This window comes from Tasmannia lanceolata, unplaced genomic scaffold, assembly GCF_043159265.1.
Source record: "Tasmannia lanceolata isolate RefF3 unplaced genomic scaffold, GAP_Taslan_0.1 ptg000002l, whole genome shotgun sequence".
Classification (NCBI taxonomy): Eukaryota; Viridiplantae; Streptophyta; class Magnoliopsida; order Canellales; family Winteraceae; genus Tasmannia; species Tasmannia lanceolata.
Window position 1 is genome coordinate 43,848,578 of NW_027518679.1, and position 24,872 is coordinate 43,873,449.

At 39.1% G+C, this 24,872-nt stretch overlaps 1 protein-coding gene across 1 annotated transcript; it reads right to left on the reverse strand.

Moving 5' to 3' along the window:
* Nucleotides 1-415: 415 nt before the first annotated feature.
* Nucleotides 416-24,872, reverse strand: LOC143885269 (dynamin-2A-like). Its single transcript, XM_077389352.1, has 22 exons — nt 24,527-24,872; nt 23,974-24,024; nt 23,731-23,851; nt 23,424-23,519; nt 22,383-22,444; nt 22,072-22,189; nt 21,576-21,918; nt 19,523-19,670; nt 18,345-18,446; nt 18,123-18,242; nt 16,325-16,408; nt 16,114-16,241; nt 13,522-13,606; nt 13,189-13,327; nt 11,975-12,051; nt 11,826-11,882; nt 8,914-9,058; nt 8,628-8,791; nt 7,778-7,891; nt 7,287-7,354; nt 7,049-7,185; nt 416-828 (listed from the first exon to the last, which is right to left on the reverse strand). Exons 1-22 carry the CDS (start codon nt 24,653-24,655, stop codon nt 566-568), a joined length of 2,751 nt encoding a protein of 916 aa, XP_077245467.1. The 5' UTR covers nt 24,656-24,872; the 3' UTR covers nt 416-565.

Here is a 24,872-nt window from a genome sequence, read left to right on the forward strand (position 1 = left end):
CGGAGACAAACTATATGTCCATATAGTGAAAGGAGACTGATGATATTCAGCACAAACATCGAAAAGGAGGAAGAGGAAGAAATTGATATTTACACCCCCAGTCTTTTATTTTGAACTTCTCTCATTAGCTGTACAAATTCCAAACTAGTTGTCAACAGCCAACAAAAAAATGAAGGAGCTCTCTGTAACAATCAAAACAGACTGCAAATACAAAGCAAGCAACAGAAATCCAGCCACTATACAATCTACACTCCTAATAATGAAGATCCAACACAAAAAACCTACTATCTGTAGCAAAAGAAAATTCAAAAGGTGAAAGAATACTTGAAAATTCAAAAGGAAAAAGCATGGAATATACTAACTAGCGCTTGGCAAATCTCTCATCATGATTTGAAGTACACATTGAATCAAAGGGTTGAAAAAAAAAATGAATGAAAAAACGAAGAGATCTGTACACATCCTACCCTTTCTTCTAATGCTTTCAAATCAGCAGAATCTTCCCATCAAAATGCTCAAGCACAAAGAATGTAAGAAATATCAACTGCTAAATGAAACAGATAACAGTCTAGTATCTATACATCGACGAACTGGATTGTGGGGGTGGAGGTGGCAATCGGTTTGGCGTGGGTCGGCTACCTGAGTTCGAACTTGAGGAGGCTACATAGCCATTCTGTGCTGCAGGGTCACTGTATCTCTGGCTATGACCATTCGAGCCATATCTTGATGAGTCACCAAAAGAGTTTGAGTGATTCACTCGTCCATTCGCTGCAGCGTCAAATGCAGATCTCCAATCATCATTTGATGGTGCTCTGGTTCTAGGGCTGCCCTCTGAAAAACACCCAATGTTTGAATTTTACAGTTAGCTGAGGTTGAGGATTTACTACTGGAAAAGGGAATTCAATATAGAAGGTAACTGCATTTAAAAAGAGCAACACTACCACCATGGAGTTAGAAAGTAAAATTAAAACGCAGACAATTGAATGAATATGGTTTTGCTTCTTCTTCTTGTTTTTTTTCATTCTCATATCGTGGAAGGGATGAAGAAATGATCAAAATAACCAGGTTTCGATGTTTGAGATCCATTAAAAAGAAAATCAGGGTTACTTAATAGTAAAGATTCAGGTTTTTGAAGAGAGATCAGCTTTTAATTTGTAAGATTTATAGTTGTTAGAGAATGAGAAGAAGAGAAAAAGAAGTCAAGCCCACTTCCCTTTACTTTGATATATATAGAAAGAGAACATACAAATGACCACTATGCCCTTAGGCTGTGTAATACACCTTCTAATACCTTCTAACACTCCCCCTCAAGCTGGAATGTATATATTGTACATTCCAAGCTTGTTACATATGTCACTCAATTTTGTATAGCTTAAGGGCTTTGTGAATACATCAGCTAACTGATCAACTGATCTTGTGAAAGAAACATGAATCTCGTCTCTTTGTATCCTCTGGCGAATGAAGTGGCAATCATCCTCTATATGCTTGGTTCTCTCATGAAAGACCGGATTGGTAGCTATATGAATAGCAGCTTTATTGTCACAATAAAGCTGAGCTGGAGCAGATGAAGAGAAACCAATCTCTGAAAGGAGAGAACGTAACCAAATAAGCTCTCCACTGGTATGAGACATAGCACGATACTATGATTCGGCACTCGACTTGGAGACTATGTCCTGCTTCTTACTTTTCCACGACACTAGATTACCGCCAACAAAGGTGCAATATCCGGTGGTGGATCTTCTATCTGCTGGAGATCCTGCCCAGTCCGCATCACAGAAGCCTTCTACTCTTGTATGACCATGCTTCTTGAAGAGGAGACATTTCCCTGGCGCTCCTTTCAAGTAGTGAAGAATTTGAATCACTGCTGCCCAGTGAGAAGTACGGGGTGAGCTCATATGTTGGTTGACTGCACCAACAACAAAAGATAAATCTAGACGAGTGACTATAAGATATATGAGCTTACCCACCAGCCTCCTGTATCTGCCAGGGTCATCTAATAAATCCCCTTCTTCTGGAAGGAGTTTCCCATTTGGGTCCATGGGAGCAGATGCAGGTTTCACTCCAAGGTGACATGTCTCCTCAAGAAGATCTAGAACATATTTCCTCTGTGAGAGGGAGAGACCTCTAGTAGAATATGCAACCTCAATGCCAAGAAAGTATCTGAGACGACCCAAATCTTTGGTTGAAAACTCTTTCTGCAAGAAGGTTTTCAGCCTGTGTATCCCCTCTGAATCACTGCCTGTAATGATGATGTCGTCGACATATACTATCAATAGCACACAACCAGCAGTAGAATGAGAACTGAAGACGGAGTGATCAACTGCACATTGCTTCATGCCATATCGCATGATAGCATCACTGAATCGTCCCAACCAGGCTCTAGGGGACTGTTTGAGGCCATATATAGACCTCCGTAACCGACATACTGAGGAAGACATCTCCCCCTAAGCAACATACCCAGGAGGTTGCTCCATATACACCTCCTCAATAAGCTCACCATGTAAGAAGGCGTTCTTGACATCTAACTGATGTAGAGGTCAGTCATGTGTAACGGCAAGAGAGAGAAGTACGCGAACCGATGAAATCTTGGCGACCGGCGAGAAAGTCTCTAAATAATCAACACCAAAGGTCTGAGTATATCCTTTGGCCACCAACCGCGCCTTAAGGCGCTCAATAGTACCGTCAGGTAAGTGTTTGACGGCATAAACCCAGCGGCAACCAACTGGACGAGCCTCAAGAGGAAGAGGAACTAACTCCCACGTCTGATTGGCCTGGAGGGCCTGCATCTCAAGATCCATGGCCGCACGCCATCCCGGATGATCAAGAGCAGCTGGTAAAGACTGTGGCAAAGAAACAGAGGACAAAGAGGAAACAAAACTCCGAAACATAGGGGTGAGAGAATCATATGAAACAACAGAGGAAATAGGAGAAACAGTACTGTGAGAACGAGTACGAGAAGCAATGGGAGAATCTGATGTAGAACTAGGGGAAATGGGTACCTGAGATGTGGAAGGTGGGATCTCCAGCTGCAAGGGCGAAGGCGCGAGCGGAGGAGGATGAGTTGTAGATCTCGGCCGACGAGGATGAGTTGTAGATCTCGGCCGACAAGGATATGTCTGCATAGGAGTGGGAGGAGGAGCCTCAGTAGCCTCAGGAACCAATACATGAGGGGTGAGGAGAAGAGCCGGAAGGGCTGGGAGGGGAAGAGAAAGGTCTGAGTCAGGAACTACGGAAGGAGTCTCATGAGAAGATACAAAGTAGGACTTGGACTCGAAGAATGTGACATCAGCAGACACAAAGGACCAACACAGACGAGGACTGTAACAGTGATAATCTTTCTCGGTACGGGAGTACCCAAGAAAGATCCACCGTTCAGCCCGAGCGTCCAACTTATCGAAGCCAGGACCAAGGTCGTGAACAAAACACACACACCCAAAGACCCTAGGGGTGATAGGAAAGGGGTCATGACCAGGGTATAACACAGTAAAGGGGGAAGAGCCACCAAGAACCGAGGATGGAAGCCGGTTGGCAAGGTGGCATGCAGTAAGAACAGCATCACCCCAATAGCTTTTGGGAACTCACATCTGAATAAGAAGAGAGCGAGCCCCATCGACTAAAGATCGCATCTTCCTTTCAGCCACACCATTTTGCTGAGAGGTGTGAGCACAGGAAGACTGGTGGATAATACCCCGACTGGAGAGAAAATCCTGGAACCCATAGGTAGTGGAGAAATATTCTCTAGCATTATCCGTGCGCAAGCACTTGAGGGTACAATCAAACTGATTTGTAACTTCAGAATTAAAAGTACGAAAAGCAAAGAAAATCTCAGAACGATCTCGAAGCAAATATAACCAAGTCATGCGAGAATAGTCATCAATGAAAACAACAAAATATCTATATCCAAAAATAGAAGGAGTTCTCATGGGACCCCATACATCAGAGTGTACTAAAGCAAAAGGGTGCGAGGCCCGACTAATAGGCCTAGAGGGAAAAGACACACAGTGGTGTTTTCCAAGTTCACAGGCCTCGCACTGAAAAGACTGAATAGGAACAGAAATGATAGAAGTGCGCCGTAAGCGCTCAATGCATGGATGGCGAAGGCGGCAGTGCCACTGGTAAGCGTCAACAGAGCTGTGTAAAATGATACGGATGGGAACACCATCCAGACGATACAGCCCATCTATCTCACATCCTCCCAGTCGCAAGATCCTGAAATAAGCAGTAAGATGGATAAAATGAGACATAGCAGTTAAGAGATTGAGTGAGCTGACTGACTGAAAGTAGGTTAAAGGGAGACTGGGGAACACAAAGGACAGAGGTGAGGGTAAGACCAGGATAGAGAGAGGTACTCCCAGTACCAGAAATGGGAGTAGTGCGGCCATCAGCGAGGGTCATAGACTGAGATGAAAGAGGGCTAAAGGAACTGAGTGATGATGAAGTACCTGTCACATGGTTCGAGGCTTCCGAATCAATGATCCAAGAGCTCGAGCTACTGAGAAGAGAGGCAGGGGTGCTACCTTGTTGTGCAAAGCCAGCACTGGGAGGGTGGGCGGCCAAGCGTAAGTGCTGGAGCTCATCATAGTCAGCCTGAGTGAAAGATGGTACAGCCGGACTGGAGCCAGGGGAAGATGCCCGAGGGTCAGAGTCGTCAAGAGTAGAAAGGTGCGCTGATCGCCCAAAATAAGATGGTTGCGGGGGACGACGCTCAGGATGTAACACATAACAGGTCTCATCACGGTGGCCCTTGCGCCGGCAATGTGTACAATATGGACGAGGGCGGCCACTATACCCCCTTCCACCAGAGTCACGGCCACGGCCTCGGCCAAACGTCCCACCACCACGGGCAGACCGATCTCCTGCGGCATATGCCGCTATAGCAAGACCATAAAAAACAACAGGAGTAAGAGAAGCTGCACCGAGACACTGCTGAGCCCGCTGATAGACCTCCTCAAGGGAAGGCATAGTACCAGAACCATAAATATGCTGGCGAAAAGACATAAACTCGGGGCCCAAGGTCTCAAGAAACTGAACAACTCGGAGCTGATCCCGCTGCCGTGCGGCTACGGCCAAGTCTGTCGTCAAGGGCATGAAAATATCGAGCTGCTGACAGTGAGAGACGAACTGGCCATAGTATGTAGAAAGAGGGGTGTTGCCACGCCGAAGATGCATCCACTTAGAATATGTGGCACAAATACGGGAGAGGTTACCCACGCCGGAAAACATAACTGCAGTATGATCCCAAATCCTCTTTGCAGTCGGAAGCTGCATCATAGTCCCTGAAATCTGTGGGATCATACTCCGCCAGAGTAAACTACGGATATGAGCATCATCTGTCTCCCCCTGCTCATAGGTGGGATCCGAAGCCGCAGGAGGGTCACGACGTATGGTGTAGACCTTCCTTTTGGCAATGAGAGAATCGAGAAAAGAAGGAGAAGAGGGAGAAAGGGGGGCTTCTCCAATGGTCCCTAGGGCACAAAAACCCCTAGGGCTTTGATACCATGTTAGAGAATGAGAAGAATAGAAAAAGAAGAAGTGAAGCCCACTTCCCTTTACTTTCATATATATAGAAAGAGAACATACAAATGACCATTATGCCCTTAGGCTATGTAATACACCTTCTAATACCTTCTAACAATAGTGAAGATCGAAACCAAAGAGACAGGTCAATTGCACCCAAAGGGATGATGTTCTTGACTGTAAATGAACAAGGTCTCCATCCCTTTTTACAATGAACATCCTCTCGAATGGACAACCATAAAAGATACAAGAGAAAAGAAAGAAAGCAGTGTCATTGGGTTTTTCAACGATGATAAATCTGAGCAATGAAACAGCGTAAAAGAAAGATTCAAGTGTGAACATCGGCAAGATATTTCCAACAGATAACTGCATATCCTACACAATGCTAAGTCAGAAGAATCACATGGTTGGGGGCTCAAAACATGGGAGAGATTGACTTTATTACAGACTCCTTTGAGGTCATACGCTCATTGGATGTTTAAACGGCATTGTAACCATTTCAGAAACCAAAAAAAAAAAAAAAAAGTGTACAAGCAAAATGGTTGCCTCTAAGCGGTGATTAATTACTATTGCGGTATTTGGAAACTAAAAGAAAATTTAGAAGAAAAATAATGAAATATTGTGCCCTCTTTACTAAGGTGATCTTCCAAGTTGACAGTCGGATACTCGGATCCCCATTTCACACGGTTTCTAGAAACAATGACAAAGTTATTGTGAAGTTTGAGTGGAAAGCTTTGGGTTTGGCCAGCAGATTCCTGCAGAGCTCCAGAGTTGGGTTCAGAGAAAAAGAAAATAAAAAATTAACCAATTTATGCAGAATCAATTGTCAATTAGTGAGTGCACAGATTGCGGTATCTAAAACAGTTAGGACAAATATCGCAACGAGAGATGCAGATATTCCTCGCATTTCCAGACAATGGAACATCCAATGAGCATTTTAACTTTCCTTTCATGAAAAGGTGAATAATTGGTTGAATAGAACAAAAGAAAGCCTGAAGTTTTTATGTTTACTGATGCCAAGACTGAACTTTGCCAGAAATATAGCACACAGCCACCCACATCCCAGGAAAAAAAGCATTCATGGAAGTTTTTTTTTTTTTTTTTTTTTTTTCTGTTTTCTGAATCAAGGACTGCACCAATGCTATCATTCGAAAGGAAAACGAAAAAAATGTCCCTCCATTTAGAGCCACATACCCAGAAATCAAGTGATGTTACTTTCTCTCTTTTTTTCTTTTTTTTTGAATGGTCAAATAGATGTTACATTCACAAAGCCAGGAGTTAAATTTTCACAAAGCAAGAAGTTATGTTGCTATTTTCTAGCTTTTCAATACAAGTTTAGATGAGGTTAATCGCCCTGAAAGTGAAACGATAAATCACTGAATATATATGGCCTTAATTGATTATAAATTTTAATTTACAGACATCGTTAGCATTTCAAAAGGCAGACAAATTAGAAATTGCTGAAAATGAAGGTTATGTTAGTTTTTACCAGTGTATAGCTACAAGTAGTTTATTCTTCTCACAACGAACATACCTTCTCGGTTGTCATGAATGCTTAGCTGGCGAGTAAGCTTTGAGAGAAGAGATGACTCTCTCTGGAAACGCTCCCACCTTCGCTTTACATCCTGGTCCTCTTGTAGCAGTTCCTCAATTCTTGCATTGTTTCGGGCACTAGCCGTGGATAAACAGAAAAAATTTAATAATTTTGTTTAATTGTTTAAACTTTCATTTGAATGATTTGAGTCGTTATATACTATATAAGAAGCATTAACCTGACAGAGCTGTAGAGCTGAGTAAGCATGTCTTCTTTCACCTTCTCGACTTGGCAAAGGATAACAGCCTGCTCAACCAGAACAGCCATAAAGGATATAGAGATATTAAAAATTAAATAAGGATGGAATCTATGTCACAAATATCGTTCTCGGGAATTTCTTGGCAAGGGAAAATCTCGGGATACATTAATTTTTATTATTTTTTTCGGGTTTATATCAGGAAAAAATGATAAAAATAAAATTATTTAAAAAATATATAAATTTATTAAATTTAAGAAAAAAAATCTAAAATAAAACTATCAGGATAATATTGCGATATTTTATGATAAAAGAGAAAATATCGTTATATTTTTAAAATCTCGAGAAGTTGGGATTATTTCGGGATTTTGTCATTTTATCAAAATGTCGCGATAAAAACGTGATATTTTGAAAATATCGGATATATTTGTGACATAGGATGAAATGCATGAAAATTATAAATTGAGGCTTACCTTGGGAACATTAGTAACGAGACTGTTCAAAACTGCCTCTACATAACCGCGTACTACTTGGGACATCCAGCGGAGCTCTTCTTCGGGATCCACAGGTCTTCTAGCCATCGTGTCCTAAAATGAACAAGCAGATTAGTAACTCTCATAATATCATCGTCAGTGATTGGGTAAGAGCCCGACTTTTGAATGGCAATGTACCAACTTTTGAGGTCTGAGCATATGCAGATGAGCACACACAGGTGCATGCCACTTGATGGTTTGGATCATAGATAGGGTGTGCCCAAAAAATCAGCTCCATAGGATCACCCTAACCCTTAGATTTGTGGATGATCCTATTAACCTCCACAAATCGAAGGGTTAGGATGGTCCCTATGGAGCTGATTTTTTTTTAGCACCCCCTATCTATGTCAGGGCCCATCAAATGAATGGTTAGCATCACCCCAAACAACGTGGACCCCACTCTTTTTCTGATCGACGGACTAAATAAGTTATCTGGTTGATCGACCAGAAACACTTTTCCATATATATATATATATATATATATATATATATATATATATATATATATATATATATATAGAGAGAGAGAGAGAGAGAGAGAGAGAGAGAGAACTGCATGAAGTAAAATCCAGTTGATTGCAAGTACATCAATTTCAGGAATATTTCTGAGAAATACCCTTGATGTATACTTCCATCAACTTATGGTGTATTCCTGAAACATTTGAATTTTGAAATCATGCCTAGTTTCAGTAACTTTGTCCAAAGGATTGTAAACTTTAACATTTGTCTAGTTTTCATTGAGCCACAAAATCAATTTCATAAGAGACAATAGGCATCAGCTTGAACTTACTAGAGAACCATCTGAAAGACTCTGTCGAATTGACGGGCCCGCTTCAGAAGGAGACGCTCCCCTGGCAGAAGCTCCGTTAGATCGTTGGATAACACTTCTTATCTTGTTCACCCACTCAATCTTGTCTGCCATACTCTCAGCCTTCAAAACAACAGCACTGTGTGCTGCAAGTTCAACAGAAAAACTGAACTAACGCATTGTGCAAATATTATTGACGCAAAAAGAAACAAAAATTTTAAAAATAATCACAATAAATACTAAATTAAAATATAAGTGAGAACCTCACCTTTCAAAACAGTTTTATATGGAACTTTGCTAGTTATCTTGAACACGAGACTGGGAGCTTTCTCAGGTCCCTTTCCCTTTTTGGAATCCTTGGAACTTTTTGCTGGAGGATTGTCTTCATCAGAAACCTCTTCTATGTTACATTCCTGCACAGTTCATATATTAAATGGGAGGAACTACCATTTTTCCTTTCGAACATTAGAAATAGAAACTATACTCCGAGCCAATAACTACACACGTATTCGGTAAGAGACACATGAGATCAGTGTCTAGTGACTAGTCTAATCCACAAGTCTCAGAAATAAATATACATAAAAAAGGGTACATACCGTCCATGTGCAAGCTGGTAAAAGGACTAGTGGCTGGCAGTTACGAACACATTCTTCTCCAATACAGTAGAAGAATAAGAACTAGTGGTAATTGTAGAAGAATAAAGGGAAGATGGGGTTCATCATTTAGCTGCAAGAGGGTTATTTATTTGGGTTATTTAAGTCATGGGATTTATTGTAAACTGGGGTATTTTTGTCTTTTCATTTTTTCCCCTGTAACTTAAGCAGGTTAAGTGCTACTTATGTGGGTCCTCTTTGGATGAATTTATGATCAACTTCAATATGTTTCGTTCCATCGTATTGAATCGGATTGTGTGCTATACTAATGGAAACTTTGTTATCACAATAAAGGTTCATATGGCCAAATGTAAAGTCCCAACTCTGATAATAGTCTCTGAGAACACATTAATTCACAAACATCATGAGCCATGGATCCGTATTCTGTTTCTACACTGGATCTGATAACCACTTATTGTTTCTTACTGCACAAGGTGAGAAGGTTACCTCCCAGAAATGAACAGTAATCAGTAATCACATGCCGATTGTCTATCGGTGACAGATCCAACCCAGTTGGCATTTGTATACCCATCAACGTTCAAATAGCTATGCTTTCCAAGTCCAAACAAAATCCCCTTATCTGGTGAGGATTTTAGATATCTCATAATGGGATAAACAACATCAAGGAGTGAGGTCCTCAAGGCGTGCATGAATTGGTTGACGATACTAACAACAAGAACTGAATGACGATACTTACAACCATAGCTGTCAACCTATGACTCGACTCGTGACTCGACTCATGGCTCGTAAGAGTTTTTGACAAGAATAGAAATTTAGTTGAAAAAAATATAATTATATATCAAAAAATGAAGCATGTAAAAAATATAACCCAATATCACATTGATAAAGCACTAAGCCAAAAATATAAATAACTATATGCTTGTGACTTGCATGCACAAAAATAATTAATTTCTGGTTGGAATTTAATCATGGGTAAAAACCATTCCATGCTTTAGATTTGGATCCACCCATGATTTATGGTATGGTTGGAAGGAGATTTGTAGTGGTTCATGCCAAGAGCCCAAGATTGTACAAGACGGGAACCTCCTCCACATGGTTTTTTGAAGCTAAACTTTGTCGGGTCTAGCATGGGAAACCATGGTCCTGTCTGAATTGAGGGAGTCTTGAGGGATGAAATTCGAGTTATGAAATGGGCTTTTGCAGGTCCCATTGGAGTCACAGACACTAATGAAGCTGAAGTGTGTGCTATCTACTAAGGAATAAGGTATCTTGAGAATGAAGATTTGAATAAGGTAGTGGTAGAAGGAGACTCGCTCAATGTGATAAAATGGCTTAGTGGCTCTCATTTCTACGCTTGGAGATTTGCCTCTTTCTTTGATGAGATCCAAGACGGTGGGGAATGCATCATTGATTTCTTTCCATCATGTTAGGCAGTCAGCTAATGATGTGTCGAATAGTTTAGCTAGAGATGGTGTCTCTAGGGCAAGATTTAAGCTATTTGACTCCGTTCCTCCTTGACCCTTGCAGTGGGGCTTGTTCCTCTCTTTCTTTTTCTCTCCCTTTATTTGTCTTTTTTTCGCATTTAATGCAATAATTGCCTACCATTCAGAAAAAATAATAATTAAGTTCTAAACTCCAACTTCCAATTTTTCAATCATCAAAACAAGAAAGCCCAGGCCCAGCGACTCGACTTGACTCGTAAGAGTCATAGTTTTTTTACTTGACTCGCAACAACTCGTAAGAGCACCAGACGACTCGTAAGAGTCTTCAACAGAGGCGAGTCACTCAGAGATCTCAACTTGAAAGCCCAGTGACTCGACTCAACTCGAGAGTTAACTCGTACGACTCGTAAGAGTTTGACAACTATGCTTACAACATATGCAACGTCGGGTCAGGTAAGAGATAGGTAAATCAAACTACCCACTAACCGTTGGAGACGAGTAGCACTGGTCAACCTTTTGTCATCCTAATTGTTGGGAGACGAGTAGAACTCACCCTTAAAAGCTAGCCGTTAAGGGAGGGTACCCAAGTCCTTACAAGCCCATCCCATCCACATCCATATATTTTTTTGTTTTGCTAGGGCCACCTCAGCCCTAGTAGTAGCTTTCTCCGGGCCCTTGGTCTGTTTTTTGAATCTTTTTTTAAGAAAATAATTATTTCACTACACATACGGATTGGCAATAGCTCTAAGGGCATAACATGTCATGATAGAAACAATGATGCAATGTAGACTTCATTATCACCTAAAATCTAGAAGGATGACACGGAGTAAAATTAATAAAAGATGTTCTGCTAGCAATCACATTTATGTGAACTTAATTGTTATACCAAACACAAAATCTAGCAGTTTAAACGATAATTGAACATATTTCCAGTAAAAATCATGTAAAGTGTAAAGATAAACAAGCTTGGATCCCTAGTGATTGAAACGATGACATTCAGTACTCAGCAGAAATGCGGAGGTTTCGAGCTTTGTACAGAAAAATATACAAGAAACGTTACCAAAAAGAGATAGAAAATATAATACTCAAGACAAATCTCACAAAAATCGATAGTAGCATCACACCTCTAGAGTGATGACACCACGAAAATGTCTTTCCTCCTGCTTTTTCGTGTATGCTAACTGGAAAACAAAATCAAAAGCAAAGTAAATCGCATTTAGTAGACATAGAAGTAAATGTTTGGTGAAATAGATCGCAATGGTATTTTACCAACCTTGCCAGTTTTCTCATTTAAAACAAACCATCGTCTGCTCCAGCCGTTGGTTTTTGCCCTCTTTTTTAATAGCAATCCTGAAAAGAGGAGCAATAAAAATTCAGTTACAAGTAAATACATCAGTTCACCTGCCATTAAAAAAAAATACATCAATTCAGCTCAAAGCTTTGGAAGATGTGCACATGCCCCAGATTTATGGGAAGTGGCCTTTATAGGCTTGCATGTACAACGAAAAAGTCAGATATGGCCAAAGAATCTCCACCATTCTCTAAGTTGAACAGACGCAAAGGTAAAAACACAAAATTAGAATGAACACATCTGGATTGTGGCATCTGAATCGTGGAACAAAGAAAGGAGCATGTTCTGCTAACCCCGGGAATGAGCCTCTTGCTCAATGGTCAAGGTTCTGCTCTTCAACCTTGAGGTTGGGGGTTCAATCCCAGCTTACATACGAAAAAAAATATTATGCTAACCCCTATTTGTTGCGTTGTCATGTGTTATTATATTTCTATTATAATTATTTAGAAACAAATCTTTAGTTAGATCAAGTCGTTATTTATTTTTTTCTACTTTGCTTTGTCATAACTCATACGTACGCCTAATTTTAGCAGATAGAAGCCACAGAGTATATTGTGTCCTAGAGTTTAATAGTAGATAGTAACTACTAGCAACCACGTAGCAAGAAAATAAAACGTATATCAAGATACAAACCCAGAGCTAGAAGAAAGTTTACTAACATTCCAACAGAGTGAGACGCATTGTAAGCTATATAATAATCAAGAACAGATAGCAGTATGCCACACATTGTATGCTGCATGATAATTTCTAAAAATTATTGGAATGAAGTAAAGAAATTTGTGATTGGTTCCGAAAGTTCCAATATTTGTTTGGTGTGGAAAAAAGTCAATATGCTACCCAATACCCAAAATAAGATCCTTCAGTGTTCGAGTTCATCTATAATGAAAAGCCATGAGTTTAAATAGGAACCTACTATGAATAAGAGCATAAATGTAACACTTTCAGTTTGATTCTGTGTGTATGTATGTGCATGTGAGTGAAAATTTATTCACATAGCCAATGCCAACTTAAGTTTAACACGATATACACAGTAAGATGTATGCCATGCGACTGACAATATCAAGATAGGGTCACAATAAGAATTCAATAACAATTAAGAATAAGAAAAACAACTTTTAAAAGGCCAGCATACAAACCTGATGTTATCTCTCCACCAGGCCCAGAATTATGCAAAGATGATCCCTCTTTTGAATCCTTTTCGGGTTGACTCGATTTCTCTTTCATTGATTTCAAGCTTCCACCAGTTTGCAGGACTTCTGTTTGGGGGCTTGTTGCCTAAAAGAGAACATTTAATGGAGAGTCAACAAGATGAAACACAAAAAGGACTAACCGTGGATGGTAATGCGGTTAAAAAATATGGATGGCAAGTTGACAACAGAAGAATTACAAACTCTCTAAAGCATTGTGTTTGTATTAATTTCATAAATTTGCAACAGTATTTATCTTGGATAAAAATAAAAGCCCCTCACTCTGTTTAGTATTGCTTGCTCTGCTCTTCCTCCCGACGTTGAGGATCTGTTCCTCTGCTCTTCCTCCCGTCGTTGTATATCCATTCTGGTGAAAACAAATAAATAAGTAAATGAGAGAAGGAATAATAGAATATTTCAAAGTGATAAATGGTAAGATGCGATTAGAGAGGTATAAATCTAGGAAACCACCAAATCAAAAAAAAAAAGGGAACTAGGGAATAAGGTTTGCCAAAGGAATCCACCTTTGATCTCTAGGATTTCACCAAAAGAAGATAATACCATGAACCCATGTGACAATAAGAAAGGCTTCAAAGTCCTTAAAAATTTTTATTCACCAGGTCATTTTCTTTACAAGCCAAAACACCTTGTATAAACTAACGAAAAGACTTAGACATTTACTGGTACTTGAATTCCTAATTGAATCCAAGGTTTTAAATTTCGGTGTCAGATGGCACAAAAACGGAAACATTTCGGTTTCGGCGGAAATCTTAAAAAATCACAGAAACGTATAGAATATGCAGATGATGAAATTTTAGGATATGCTAGAATAAGCACAAATACATACTTAGAAACAATCACATAAGCAAGAGACACATTCATAATGGCTTAATCACATCGAACACCTACTGATAGGCGTTGGCGCGCATGTTTGGACAGTAAAGTCAATAAAGAAGTACAATGTAATTATGTCAATACCATATAGAGTTACAAGGTATTATTAGTCTCAAGGAAGCAAGAATCTCTACTCAGAATGGGGAATCGCGATTCCTCGAAACGCGATTCCTCGAAACGCGATTAGGAAACAGGAATTTTCTCAATTCCCCAATTTTTGGGAATCCCATTTCAAAAACGTGGGAAACACAATTCCCACTCTATAGGAAACGCGTACCCCACTCTATGAGAAGCGTGTTTCCTATCTACCCTCCTTGTCTCTTGCTGGTCCTCTTCTCTTCTTGGTGGTCCTCTTCTCTTCTTCTTAGTATTTATATGTAAGTCATTTAAGTACAACTACTTAAGATTTACACGTAAATAAGAGAATAACCTCCATTTGAATCTATTAAAAATAGTTTCAAGACCCAAATCTTAAAGGATAAAAAGTCAACTTTCCATTCTAGTACAAAATTTGAAAAAACGGGTCGGATCAAAAAATCTTAACTTCCAAACGATGGGGTATTTTTCCAATTTTAAAAATTCATAAATTGTATCATGTCCAAACATTATTAAATCTCAAAAGTCCGATAAAAAATCTCATAATTTGGTTTCTAAAATTTTTTCATCTTGTCAGGCACTGGTCAACGGTAAGGTTGCTCCATTGTGACCTGGTAGTCACGGGTTCGAGTCATGGAAACAGCCTATCTACAAAGCAGGGGTAAGACTGCGTACATCTAGCCCTCCCCAAACCCCGAAGCCTCGTGCACTGGGCCGCCCTTTCAGGCACTGGTCATTTGGTCAACACAGACATTTCAGCTGATAGTGATTTTCCTTTAAGTAAATGTTGGATCTTTTAATAAAAAGTGTTTTTTTAATATTTGGTTCATATAATTATTTCTTATATATTTTTAGTATTTTTTTATTTATTTTTAATATTTAACTATTAAAAGAATCTCCGATCCTTCACGCTCCCTGCTTCCCACCTGACCGCTTTCGCTTCCCACTCTGGCAACCTCAATTGGTCTTATGCTGATCTGTCATCACATGCATAAGATACGGTTACTTTGTTCTACTATTCAATGATGTTGCATACCTCCATATGAATCCATTGCATAAACATGGACAATCCAAAAATTCTTTCTTCTCCAAAGATCCACTACTCTAGCCTTCAAAGTTTCCAATTTAGATTCTTATCACAAGATCTATTGTACGCCACACAATAACCGCTTCGAACGCTCTTCTATTGCCATTATCCAACCCCCTAACATTACAAGAAAGCATTCTCACTAGAAATAATTTAAAATTCCCCCACCACGCACCTTCCTCCCATACCCACACACCCCCCCCCCCCCAAACAGCGCGCGCCTCCACCTCTCCTCAAGGAAAAAACATTAAATATGGATAGCTGGTGTTACATCCTTCTAATAAGTCCACGGTGTACTTAAAATCACGGATAACATTAAAAAAACGGACAATTTATCTTTGTATTGTATTTTGAAGCCATCTAGAGGTTGAAATCATCTGACAAAGGAGAAAAATTAGGAAAGAAGCTGTATGAAATTTATTAAGAATTAAAGAAGAGTTCATGCTTCTTGATAAAGTCATCAAAACTTCCATAAACATCAGACAATGAACTCCCCACCATGCAGAATTTCTGAAAAGCCTATACGCAACTAAGTTATTTTGCACATATTCTATAAAGCAATTGATCATTAAATGACACAGAGTAAACAAAGGAAGCCAATTTACACCACACAGTAAAAACAATACAATGACTATAATAAAATAAAATAAGAAACATACATTAAACAGAAGTGTTAAACAGAAACAAATGAGACAATAGACAGGAGTATTTATGTGCTTCAACCTAACAACAAATATAATTAAATTACGAACAAATATCGATAATTGTACTGAGTATAGAACCCAAACAAAGGTTACCTTCTCTGCACCAAATGGATGAAGTGTTGAGGAGGAACAAAAGCACGTTCCATGTCAACCAGTGCAACAACCATCTTCCTGGCCTCATTTCTAAACCCATCCAAAGCAGTAGTTGCAATTGCAACAACCTTGGCAACAAAATAAAAAACATTAGATGTTGAGAAATCAATGAAGCGACCCACGCTAGAATAAATTAAACAGATATATTTACCTCTCGCTTGAACGATGGGTATCTTCCAAGACCTGGCGTAGCATTTGCAGAAGCAGAAACTATATCTATCAATACAAGATGTACCTGTTTTGGTAGCCACACCAAAATAAAGAAAAATGAGAGTCTAAGAAACAATTGAGAATAGAAAAACTAATAAAGGCTTCCTACACAACGCTTCACATATACATCAATAACTTTTGTATGAGTATGAAAAGAACGTATAATCTGTGATAGCCATAAACAGATACGGATAAATTGTCATTTTTCAAATCTAGGATACAGACATGGGCATCATGAAATGAGATATGAGTATGAAAAGAACGTATAATCTGTGATAGCCATAAACAGATACGGATAAATTGTCATTTTTCAAATCTAGGATACAGACATGGGCATCATGAAATGAGACAGAAATGCATAAACAGAATTTCATAGAACTTAACTAAATTTAACTTAGAAGATGGAACATAGTTAATTTAAAATTATATATATATATATATATATATGTATATTCAAATATATAATTGTGGGCCCATACCCGAATCCAAACACTACCAAAGACATAGTGGGCCCACATTGTTTGGATGGTCCAAAGCGTTCATTTGATGGGCCCTGACATAGATAGGGTGTGCCCAAAAAATCAGCTTCATAGGATCATCCTAACTCTTCAATCTGTGGACGAACCGTCAACTGAGGGGGTCGACCTTACACAAATTGAAAACACAGGGGGTCTACTTGTAACTTTTTAAACATTAGGGGTTAAGTTGAATGTGTCAGAAACCACAGGGGGTCTAAGTGTATTTTTCCCTCTTTTTTTTTGTGAATGATAGCCAAGAATATATTAATCACAAAAAGACCGAGATCATCAAATTACAAAGAGGAAAAGGAGAAATAACAGGGCAAAATCTAAAACAACGTCAGGGAGGGAGAGAATCAAATAAAGTTAAGGCTTCTTTGGAGCCACCATCCCTCGCCAAACTATCCGCCACCGAATTAGCGGATCTTCTAACATGTAGGAAAACTATGGGCGATGAACCAATCCGATCAAACACTTCATCAAAGAGCATATCGAATCTCCAAGGGTGATTACATGATCTTTACATAATTATACACACAGATTTGTAGCGAAACCAAGATTCTTCGTGTAATAAATACTACTTAAAGAGTACACATTCAACAGTGTATGCATGTTTACACAATTATATTTGCATATTAAATTATGCATATAATGTATAACTATAGCATATAAAGATGCCAACGTGAATTACTTAAAAGGAAAATGGGGAGAAGGATATTTCCATAGGGTTAGGGGGCTTATGTGCCCTTCCATAAACTCATTTTCCTTTCTCTCAAAGTACACATTTAGGACCTATGCTTACTTCCCCTATTTTCAAGCGACTCACGTCCAAGGAGGTTGCATGGGGATTAGGCAATGGCCAAGAAAGCTAGACAACCTCTGCCTTGGGCCACTTAGACGACCATTGCAGAGCAAAAGGTGCCACTCTATGTGCCTAAACAAGCACCTGTGACATCAAAGGGTTGATGCCCTAAGGTATAGCATAAGCCACTCAGTAAAACATGTCAGTGACCAGCAAGCAATATGTAGGATGCCAGTAAGATTACTGCACAACAGTTCCTAAACTTGTTGGCAGTTACTCAGTGATTAAATAAGCATCGAAGAAGTATTAAATATACTCCTTCGTATTTGTAATGTTGGAATAAGCTCCGCGTGGTAACATAAACTGCACATATTTGAAAGAAAGATGAGAAAGGGATGAACCACCTCATATAGAATTACCTCATCAACACACATGCGTGACGGTTCTTTTGCCAACTCCAGCACTCCTTTTATTAGAGATCTTAGACCTTTCTCAGGAGATATAAGATATGGTTGATAACCATCAGCTTCGAGCACAATCTATCACACATTATATAGTCACATACAACAATAAGAAACTGGAAATAATAAAGAAGGCATAGCAGCAACAAAAAAAAACAAGAAATAGGAAGGACCAAATACCCTTTTGACATTATTGATATCAAAATATCTGTCTAAGGGAAGCTGCTTGATCCTGTTGGGAAAATTTCCGTCGAAACTGGCAACGACTTTCCAGCCACCACCCTGAAACAATAGCCACTAAAACATTTAACCCCTGATAGAGGAATTCATCAAGAACCATAGAACAATCATATAATCATTCATCAAAGCTCCAAGTAATGCTAAATGCTACCAACAGAGTACTCACTCGTTGAAATTCAGAGCAGCCACAGAAGCAAAATCAGCACCAAACAAAAATACAGGTAGTTCTGATCGAAGCATGATGCCAACCTTGTGCATCAGGCTTTAAATTTCAATAAAAGACTTAAAAACATGATGTGAAGCATAAATGATCAATAAGGTAGCAGAAAGTTGGATTAAAAACCAAAGGACACAGTCTCCTACGATGCATGCATTTATGTATGTGGATTACTGATATCCCAGCCTCATACACATGAGTTTGCAAGCAAATACTGCTTGATAAATGAATCCCTTACGTATAAAAAAATGTTAATACATTAATATCTAACTAATATGTTACAGTTCCAAGGCAAAAAGGCTATAGTCAAAATAATACTCATGTTGCTTCTTGACAAAAAAATGAAGGGTAAGAAACATAACCAGGAACTCAGAGGTAAACAAACGCGTCACGGGCCGGATTGACTAACCTAACCATTAAGGAGGCCTTGCCATATTTGGGTGCTCTGCTTTAGTGTGATTGACGAAGGCCAGGCTAGGTTTGGTAATACCCAAAACAAATGAAAAGAGATCGGGGTCGATAGTTGGCAAGGAACTTGATCCCCCCACCCCTAACATAAGGGGCAGCTGCGGTCGATCCAACTAGTATGTTCTCCTACCGAAACCTAAAAGAATACGCATTATTTTCTGAATTCAAAAAAAAAAAAAAAACAGTGAACACAACCTTCAAGCTACATGTGCAAAACAACAAGGAGCCTGATAGCCATGCAATAAAATAATGATGTTTCAGAATAGAGAGGAGTTACAGCAAATCCACCGGTAAAATATAAACAATGACTTCTTGACCAGTTTTAAAGAAGTTTCTCCTTCAACAGTTGCAGGAGGGTTAATTAATAAGTAGGTATATATATCTGAGAAGTATAGTCTACATGTAACTACACATACTAGAAGCAGTTACTTGCCTTGCCAGAGGCAATATGCTGGAGAAATTTGTCTTCAAATTCACGACAAAGCTCCAAAGCAATAGCCCTAGTCCCTTCTGCACTATGGACCATTTGTTCACCAAGACGAACTAACTCATCCTTAACCACTTGAGACTTACCCTGCAGACTGCAATTTTTTAAGGAAAGAAAAGATGAGAAATAATACAAATGCACTAACAACAGAAACCGCCCTCTATATGTCGATTGAAAGGCAGTGGATACCAGGAAAATTTTCAAAGGTTGATACAATGTCATTAGTATTATATATGCATCATAATAATTAAGAGCGATAAATTATATGCAACAAATGTCAGTTCTAAATAGACAAGTAATCTGTTTAGCAAAACAAAACACATGCATAGCTTATTTGAAGATGTATCTTTTTTTTCTTTCTCCTTTTGTTTGGATTGTATCGACCATCTCATTCCTCAGGCGTTGCCCCTCGATAAATAAATTTTTGCCATTCAAAAAGAAAATTTGAAGAAAGATAGTGTGAATCTCTTGAGAATATATATATATATATATATATATATATATATATAGGGCGATGGTTTTGTTACCCCCACTGTATGAGGGATGCGGCCCCTTATAACATGATTTGACGTCAAAAAGCGTTAAAGTTGGCCAAAATTCACGTTAAAAGGTGCTGATGTATGACTGCAAAGGTGCCCCCTTTCATCACTTGGGACACCCAGCTACAGGTACCTATGACTGCAAAGGTGCTGATGTACTTCACATTGGAAGGAATGCAGTGACCTGATTGCCACATACAATGCAGCTGGGTGTCCCAAGTGATGAAAAGGGGCACATTAATCATTTCCCTATATATATATATATATATATATATATATATATATAGAGAGAGAGAGAGAGAGACACACACACACATATATATAGGGATTTGCTAGGGTCCATCACAAAAGGCATTTCGCAGCTGGTCTGTTGCATGTCATACCAGCCACCTCATGAATGAATACAACAGCTTTTGTCTCCATTCACAAGGTGGGTGGTCTAACATGCGACAGACCAGCCGCGAAATGCCTTTTGCGATGGACGCTAGCAATTCCCATATATATATATATATATATATATATATATATATATAACAGGGTATTGTTATTTGGATGCCCAAAAACAATAACCAGACAGCGTCATTTTGTCGCCCACCAGAATGGGTTGCAATAGGTGCCCATCCGGTTAAACTTTGAAACATGGAAAAAGGAAATTAGAAAGAAAATAGGTAACGCAATCATGATACCTTGGGTGCGAAGAATGGAGGAGACAAAAGCAGTCCATTGATGCAACAAATCAAAATGAAACTTATGTGTACTTGTTCTTCACCTCATCTTCTTGTTCTTCTTTACAATCAAATAATTTTTATGCAAACTAGTTTCTGCCCTTGTTATGGGGATTCAGGTTGAGTTGGATTTTTCTTAAAACTTCCTTTTTCCTATGTCTCATCCTCCAATCTGAATTATGCCATGCCTTATTTTTTAGAGAAAAACAAGTGGGTATGTCCTTCTTGATTTCCATCGTTACTTTGACACAAGGGAGGTGATGCTGTAAATTTGATAATCACCCTATAATTAAAAAAAACATGACCCGTATCCTTCCAATCTAAGCTTTGGTCTTTCTGAGCAGATTTTTAAAAAAAACGGAGAGAAGCAGGGGAAGGAGAAAAGGAAATAAGGGGTTGCAACATGATCAGAAGTGGTCCAATCCTTGAATGCTTTTCTTGTAAAGCAGAAGAAACTTATGCTTCTATTTTTGTATCTTCATAAACCTTATCCCAGCAAAGAAAAAATAAAAGCACTGTTTCCGAAGAAAACAGACACTTGCAAACATTTTTCACTGGGACATCGGGCATGAGAATAAATCACTGCCAAGTGCTCCAACTCAGCACCTCAGTACCTTTCCATGCTGATATTAAACATTATGAGTAGGATGAAAATGACAACTCACGGTCCTCTGAATTAACATCTAATTGTAAAAGGCAAGCGAAGGTTAAGAAATGATCTTGAAAAGAATTTACCCTGAAAGGAGATTTGGAAGCCTGACTTTCATCCGTTTACGGATTTGGCGAGCAAGGGTCTCCACCAAAGCTAATCTGCCAAGCTTGCTCTGAGGCGCTCCAGTCAGTATAGATTTTAAACTTTCACTCTCAGCTCTCCAAGCTTTTTCTAATGAGCTTTCGGAGCCAACAGATCCAGATTGTGCTGGAGCTAGAGACACAGATTGACCAGTTAAAGCAACCCATGGAATGTCAGATGTATTACGGGGTCCCTGATTTAGGAGAATTGCCTGAACAGCAGCAAGAGTTTTCTTTTCCGCTGATGCTTGATCTATTTTACTAATAACACCAATGGTTCTGGTACCTACAATTGAAAAAATAAAGGGCAAATCACTTATTTAAGACAACAATGAAAGAAGAAAATATCCTGGCCAAAGTGTGCATTCCAAAGAAAATAGCTGAATGAATCGATATTCTAACAAAGTACACATCAGGTTACAAAGTCAAAAGTACACACCATCAGCATCAAATTCTTTTGCCAGTCTAACGGCTCGAGATGAAGAAATTTCAGGTGCTTGGGCAGCAGGAACTATGACCAGCAAAATTGCATCATTGTGCACAACGTAGTCACTAATCTGGAACAACAATAATTTACGAAAAGAGAAATATTTTCAATGTGGGAATTTAATAAGTCTGCAAAACCAAATATGAGCAGAATAAACATCCAGAAATGAACACAACTAGAAAAATCATCATTTGACAACAAATTACAATTACCCATATAGTCCATCCAATACTTAAAGAAAAGAAGTATTACCAGCTACTCACCATTGAGCCATCCATACCCCGTTGGTCCAATCCAGGTAAATCAATCAACTTCAATGGTGGAGCTGGAAAAACAAAAACCGCTTAGCTGAAAAAGTAAATACTAATACTATAAACAATTAATAAAATCAAAAGCATAAACCCATTGTATGCTTCATATAAAATTGGAGTAATGGCAGCATGTTATGCAAACAACAAAGCGGCCATCATCAAACACCAAAAATAAAATATATTCTACCTTTTTCTCTTCTTCAAATAGTCATAGAATAAAAAGAGTAGAAATAAATAAATAAATTGATCCTCTGTAGAAAATAGTGATTTCACATGCCGACATATGTTAGGGAATCAAACGGGTAGAACTCACCCCTAAAAGCTAGTTGTTAGAGGGAGGGTGCCCATTCCCTTATAACCCATCCCCATCCTCATCACTTTTCCGATGTGGGACTATTTCCTATTGCGTGGAACCCCAACAATCTCCCCCTCCACGCGGAAGCAACGTGGACCATCTCGCCCCTCCACGCGGCGGCAACGTGGGAACTACGAGATCTTCTCCGAGGGAATTCCACCGTCCTCGGAGGCACACACCGGGGTTACCGAGATCTTCTCGGGAGTTACCACGCCCCAACTCTGATACCATTTGTTAGGGAATCAAACCGGGTAGAACTCACCCCTAAAAGCTAGTTGTTAAGGGGAGGGAACCCATTCCTTTATAAGCCCATCCACATCGTTACACTTTCCCGATGTGGGACTATTTTGCTTTCACGTGGAACCCCCCAACAACATAAGCACCAGATGTCGTTAGAATGGAGCTTGAGTGCAGGGAGGATGCCAGTCGAGCAGTTAGATTGAACTGACTATAGACCTTGATTTAATGAAAATGAATATGTAAAACACAAGTCATGTGGTTACGTGGAACTGGCTGAAGATCTTGATTTTATGAAAATGAAATAAGAACTTACACTAAACAAGCAAATGTGACCATTGCTGAGAAATCTGAATATAAAAGATCGCAGCAGGAGATTGATGAGTGAACTGATGACAGACCTGTACTCGTACGTAGCTTCAAAAGTATCTCATCTGAGTGTCTCTTTACCCCACCACCCTTGCTAAGCCTGTCCTCTAGAGAATGCCGAAGAGCATCTACCACATGGACATAACAGTGTAATGAGTACATCAGCAATGAAGAATGGCATCTAACTCAATGAGAAAACATGGAAAATATTAGAATTCGGTGCAACGCGGAAGTATTCATAATCATATATAAGAGATTATTTTACTTCATGGAACTAGAACAATAAATGTGAAACAAATGAAGTTCAATTGTATTTCATAGTGTTTTATGAGGCCTCACTTGCGGAAACCTGCTGAGATTTATTGTCTATTTGTAAGACTATCGATTTGCTGCTCAGCGAACTGTCACAGTGCAAATCAATACTGATGGGAGCCTGAGTGGCACCACTTTCTCCTGTTGGCTGAGCAACAAGACAAACAATGAAAAAAGAAGGATCGATGGAGATTAAAATCCAAGTGGAATCACGTCATATAAATCTGAAATTTACACCCAGATGCCGAATTTCGGGAGGACGCAACTTACCAAAACAGTATGCCCAATCAAACTGTTCAACACTGCAGACTTTCCAGCACCCTACAATCAAGCAAAGTAAGAAACAAAGCCTATAAAATATGACAAAGAAAAGAAAAAAAATCCATAAAATCCCAAAGGAGAAAAAACAAAATCCAAAAAAAAAATCTCATCTGGTATAATAGCGACATAATCGTCACTAAGTGTTAGTTAAGTGACCTTTAAAATCACTTTATTTTTATTGGCTAATCCTGTGAAATATTATCTTAACTTGTTACTTCTCATCGTATGAAGAAATCACATTATCTCCGTCTAAATTTTCTCGAGAAAAATTTTCCATCAAAAATGTTTTTCTTGCAATCCAAACAAGAGCGAAAGTGACCGTCTCTAAAGAGCAAGGGACCAATTCACATGAAGACAACATCAAATCAAGAAAGAATTAGGGTAAAATTAGGTCCGAAATCGTCTTACCATAATCATATTATTTCCCTCTAAATTGCAGAAAGAAAGACAGCATAAAATCAAGAAAGGATTAGGGAAAAACTAGGGTTTGAAATAGACTTACTACATTGCCAAGGGCAACTACGTTGAAAAAAGTGGATGATGCCCTCAACGAAGCATCTTCATCTGCAAGAAGAGCAGAGGCCTGAAGCATCAAATCAGAGAGCTGAATCAGCTCCTCCATGGCCTCCATAGATTAACCTAAATCCAAGACTCGGAAAAAAAGAAGATCGTGCCCTAGAAAATTCAAAACACGATTCTCCCGCCAAATTCAAAACAGGATCTTAAGGCGATCAAGTAAAGAGCGAAAATGGAGGTTTTGACAGGGCTCTCTCTCTCTCTCTCTCTCTCTCTCTCTCTCTCTCTCTCTGTATTTTTCAGGTTTCTTGATCCTCTTTCCGTTGTTTGCG

What these genes read in the sequence shown, in the direction of transcription:
- LOC143885269 (XM_077389352.1), bottom strand. Translation starts at nt 24,655, where the DNA reads ATGGAGGCCATGGAGGAGCTGATTCAGCTCTCTGATTTGATGCTTCAG. An exon ending in TGATTGGGCATACTGTTTTG is followed by an intron (nt 23,852 to 23,973) that starts GTAAGTTGCGTC and finishes CTTGTTGCTCAG; the next exon opens with CCAACAGGAGAAAGTGGTGC. An exon ending in ATCCATTTGGTGCAGAGAAG is followed by an intron (nt 13,607 to 16,113) that starts GTAACCTTTGTT and finishes TGTTTTCACCAG; the next exon opens with AATGGATATACAACGACGGG.